The sequence below is a fragment of the Dipodomys ordii genome, unplaced genomic scaffold (genome assembly GCF_000151885.1).
Source record: "Dipodomys ordii isolate 6190 unplaced genomic scaffold, Dord_2.0 Scaffold7, whole genome shotgun sequence".
Taxonomy (NCBI): domain Eukaryota; kingdom Metazoa; phylum Chordata; class Mammalia; order Rodentia; family Heteromyidae; genus Dipodomys; species Dipodomys ordii.
In genome coordinates, this window is record NW_012267223.1 from 21,298,369 (window position 1) to 21,302,565 (window position 4,197).

Below are 4,197 nucleotides of genomic sequence, written 5' to 3' on the forward strand. Positions count from 1 at the left end.
TTAGTGACAGAGTCCAACATCCCTCGCCCTCAGGATGTCCAAAGGAAGTTGCGCCGAGCCACGCCCCCTGACATCACCAACCGCCACGCCCCCTAACATCACCAACATGCGCAATCCTGCACCTTCCGAAAACGTGCCGCAGGGCTTAGGCCCCGCCCCACGAAAAGCCGAGCGGACTAGCGCTGCGCGCGTGAAGCATGCCGGGACCAGCTCTCGAGACATCCGACAGCCTTTGCGACGGGCGTGGTGCGTCAGGAGCTCGCCGGCGGTTCTCCGTAAGATGGCGGACCGGCGGCGGCAACGCGCTTCGCAGGACACCGAAGACGAAGAATCGGGTGCTTCGGGATCGGACAGCGGTGGCTCTCCGGGGCGAGACGGTGGCAGCTGCAGCGGGAGTGCTGGAGGCGGCGGCAGCGGCTCTCTGCCTTCCCAGCGGGGCGGCCGTGCCGGGGCCCTGCATCTGCGGCGGGTGGAGAGCGGGGGGGCCAAGAGCGCGGAGGAGTCCGAGTGTGTGAGTGCGCCGACGGGGCGGGGCCTGGGGGCGGGGCGGGGCCCTGCGGGGGCGGGCCGCAGGCTGTGGGAGATGCTGAGGCCTATTTTATTACTGAAAGACAAGCTATCCCACGGTGGAGGTTGCAACCTTGTGGAGCCCCGAGGGAAGGAGGGGTCGGGGTTTCAGAGGAGCGCAGAGCAACTGCTGTTGCAGCTGGAAAGCGGTTGTTTGTATAGAAATTGGGGCCAGGGACGTACACACACCGGCCTGTGTCGGATTATACTTGTTAAAGATTTATCTTTGTTGTCTCTCCATTCAACCATTTTGTGTTGAGTCGTCAGCTCTCCCCCACATTTCTTTATTGAGCTCCCCACTTTTGGGAATCACAAGAGCTAATCCATGTCTTCTTCTCTTCAGGAGAGTGAAGATGGCATGGAAGGCGATGGTGAGTAGCATCTCTTTGCCTCATTATGGCAAGATTTTTGCACATAAAAATTCAGGCCACTTATTTCCAACAATGGATTTCTCCCAGACTCTTAAGGGCTGAGTGGAGGGGGGGGAAGCGGGGTGGGGGGAGCGAAGAGATTGCAGCAGAATGGCTTTTTGCAACATAGTGGTTAAGAACTGGCTCTTGATTTTTGTCAGTGTGGTTTTACTCAGCTAGTTGCCCTATTTGTAAATGGAGACTATAATTTTGTTTCCTCGTGGGTTGATGGTCAGAATTTAGGGAGTGTTTTAGCCTCATCCATTATAAGCAGCTAGGAACGTAATTATGATTGTTTTTGTTGCTTTAAAAAATCTTCACATATTTTTTTATTCCATTTCAGCTGTTCTCTCAGATTATGAAAGTGCAGAAGACTCAGAAGTGAGTGTCATAGATTCTTTTTCTTTATGGTCTTAAGTCAGACAATGTTTATAAAAATGTGCTCATTTACAGTTCAAAATTACTGTGACCTACTTGTTTCTCCTCTTGTGTATTCTTCTTTTATACTTTTTTGTTTGTTTGTTTTGTCGGTTGTGGGTCTTGAACTCTGGGCCTGGGCGCTGTCCCTGAGCTCTTCAGCACAAGGCCTGCGCTCTACCCCTTTGAGCCACAGAGCCACTTACGGTTTTCTAGTAGTTAATTGGAGATGAAGAGTCTTACAGACTTTCCTGCCCTTGCTGGCTTTGAACCATGATCCTCAGATCTAAACCTCCTGAGTAGCTAGGATTACAGGCAAAAGTGCTCAGCTTTCATTTATACTTTGTTGTTGTTGTTGTTGTTGTTTTTGGTCCGTTGTGGGGCTTGAACTCTGGGCCTGGGTGCTGTCTCATAGCTCTTCAGCTCAAGGCTAGCGCTGTACCACTTGAGCCACAGCACCACTTCTGGTTTTCTGATGCTTAATGGGAGATAAGAGTCTCACAGACTTTCCTGCCCGGGCTGGCTTTGAACCGTGATCCTCAGATCTCAGCCTCCTGAGTAGCTAGAATTATACATGTGAACCACTGCTGTCCTTTGAAAATTCCCATCTTTAAGAAGTTACACAAAAGAAAACATTTCCAAAGGAATGAATGAACAAAAACAGGCTTTTTCATTTACTACTGACACCTCCACCTTTTTGTTGGTTAATTGGAGTTAAGATTCTGTCAGGCTTATCTTCCAAGGCCAGCTCTGAACAGAGATCCTCAGATCTTAGCCTCCTGAGTAGCTCAGGCTATAGGTGTGAACCAGTGGTGCCCCCTGATTTTGTACAGTTTTGTCTTTATGAAATAGAAGAAACATTTGCTTCAAGAAGTGGGATTGTGCTGGGCACAGATGGCTCATACCTGTAATCCTAGCTACTCAGGAGGCTGAGGTCTGAGGATCATGGTTCAAAGCTAGCCCAGGCAGGAAAGTCCTTGAGACACTTATCTTCAATAAACCACCAGAAAACTGGAAGTGGCGCTGTGACTTAAGTGGTAGAGCACTAGCCTTGAGCTGAAGAGCTGAGGGACAGCACCCAGGCCCAGAGTTCAAGCTGCATGACCAACCACAAAATAAAAATAAAAAAAGAAGGGGCTGGGAAGATGGTTCAGTGGTAGAGCGCTTGCCTTGCATGCCTGAGGCCCTGGGTTGGATTCCTCAGCACCACATAAGCAAAAAGAAAAAAGCTGGAAGTGGCGCTGTGGCTCAAGTGGTAGAGTGCTATCCTTGAGCTGAAGAGCTCAGGGACAGTATTCAGGCCCAAAGTTCAAGCTCCACAACTGACAAAAAAGAAAAAAACAACAAAAATGTTTAGCTGGGCGCTGCTGGCTCACACCTGTAATCCTAGGTACTCAGGAGTCTGAGATCTGAGGATCATGGTTCAAAGCTAAGCCCTTGAAACTCTTTATCTCCAGTTAACCACCAGAAAACCAGAAGTGGTGCTGTAGCTCAAAGTGGTAGAGCACTAGCTTTGAGCAAAAGAGCTCATGGATAGCAACCAGGCCCTAAGGTCAAGCTCCATGGCTGACCAAAAAACAAACAAAAACACAAATAACAACCAGTGTTTTGAAAAAAAATGGGCTAGAGCTGTGCACCAGTGGCTCACATCTCAGGATGCTGAGATCTGTGGATTGTGGTTTAAAGCCAACTAAGGCAGGAAAGTCCTTATAAGGCTCTTATCGCCAATAAACTACTCAGAAAAAGCTGCAAATGGCACTGTGGCTCAAGTGGTAGAGTGCTAGCCTTGAGCAAAGAGAGGCTCAGGGACAGAGCCCAGGGTCTGAATTCAAGCCCTAGGACTGGCCAAAAACAAAAACAAGGACTAGACTGGGTACCAGGGTTCATGCCTGTAATTCTAGCTGCTAGGAGGCTGAGATCTGAGGATCACTGTTTGAAGCCAGCCCAGGCAGGGAAGTCTTAGAGACTGTTAGCTCCAATTAACCACCAGAAAACTGGAGGTGGAACTTTGGCTCAAAGTGGTAGAGTGTTACCTTTGAGCAAAAGAGCTCATGGACCCATGACTCCTCTACCCCCCAAAAAAGGGCTGGAAGTGGTATTGTCTACCTAGCATGATCAGGCTCAAGGCTTGAGTTCAAGCTCTAGTATAACCAGGAAAGAAAAAATAAATAGGTCCAACCATTGCTATAATCAGTTTAAGAATATTTTCATCACTTCAAAACAGAAACTGGAGGCATTGAAGCTTGTATTCCTATCTACTTAAACTGGAGGAGATTGGAAGGAATGAAGTTTGAGGCCAGCTGGAATAAAAAGTTTATGAGGGGCCGGGCACGGGTGGCTCACGCCTGAGATCTGAGGATCATGGTTCAAAGCCAGTGAGGGGAGGAAAAAAAAAAACCAAAAAACCATAAGTGGCGCTGTGGCTTAAGTGGTAGAGCGCTAGCCTTGAGCTGAAGAGCTGAGGGACAGCACCCAGGCCCAGAGTTCAAGCCCCATGACCGACCAAAAAAAAAAAATGTTTATGAGAACTTAACAAAAAGCTGAGCATGAAGGTACATGCCAAAACACAAAATAAAACAAAAATTAAAAAGTCCTGGATTTATTGAATTTCAACTGCAGTGCCCTTAGCAGGCCAGACTAAATAATTTTGTTGGCCAGATAATCCTCACCCCCATATATGCTTATGTACACACAAATGCACATCCACACATTACTATGTATATAAACATATGCACATGTTCATATATAATTATCAGTGATGGTGTGGGTGTGGTGGGGGGGTGTCCTGGGGCTTGAACTGTTG

The 4,197-nt window shown here is 48.1% G+C and overlaps 1 protein-coding gene across 1 annotated transcript in view; it reads left to right on the forward strand.

Annotated features, from left to right (window-relative positions):
- The first annotated feature begins 217 nt into the window (after nucleotides 1–217).
- Casc3 (cancer susceptibility candidate 3) overlaps nucleotides 218–4,197 on the forward strand; it is a 16,881-nt gene continuing 12,901 nt past the window's right edge. The window contains exons 1-3 of the mRNA XM_013037131.1: nucleotides 218–511; nucleotides 911–938; nucleotides 1,321–1,358. Coding sequence (XP_012892585.1) covers nucleotides 281–511; nucleotides 911–938; nucleotides 1,321–1,358 — 297 coding nt within the window. The 5' untranslated portion in view covers nucleotides 218–280. The remainder of the gene's footprint in view (nucleotides 512–910; nucleotides 939–1,320; nucleotides 1,359–4,197) is intronic.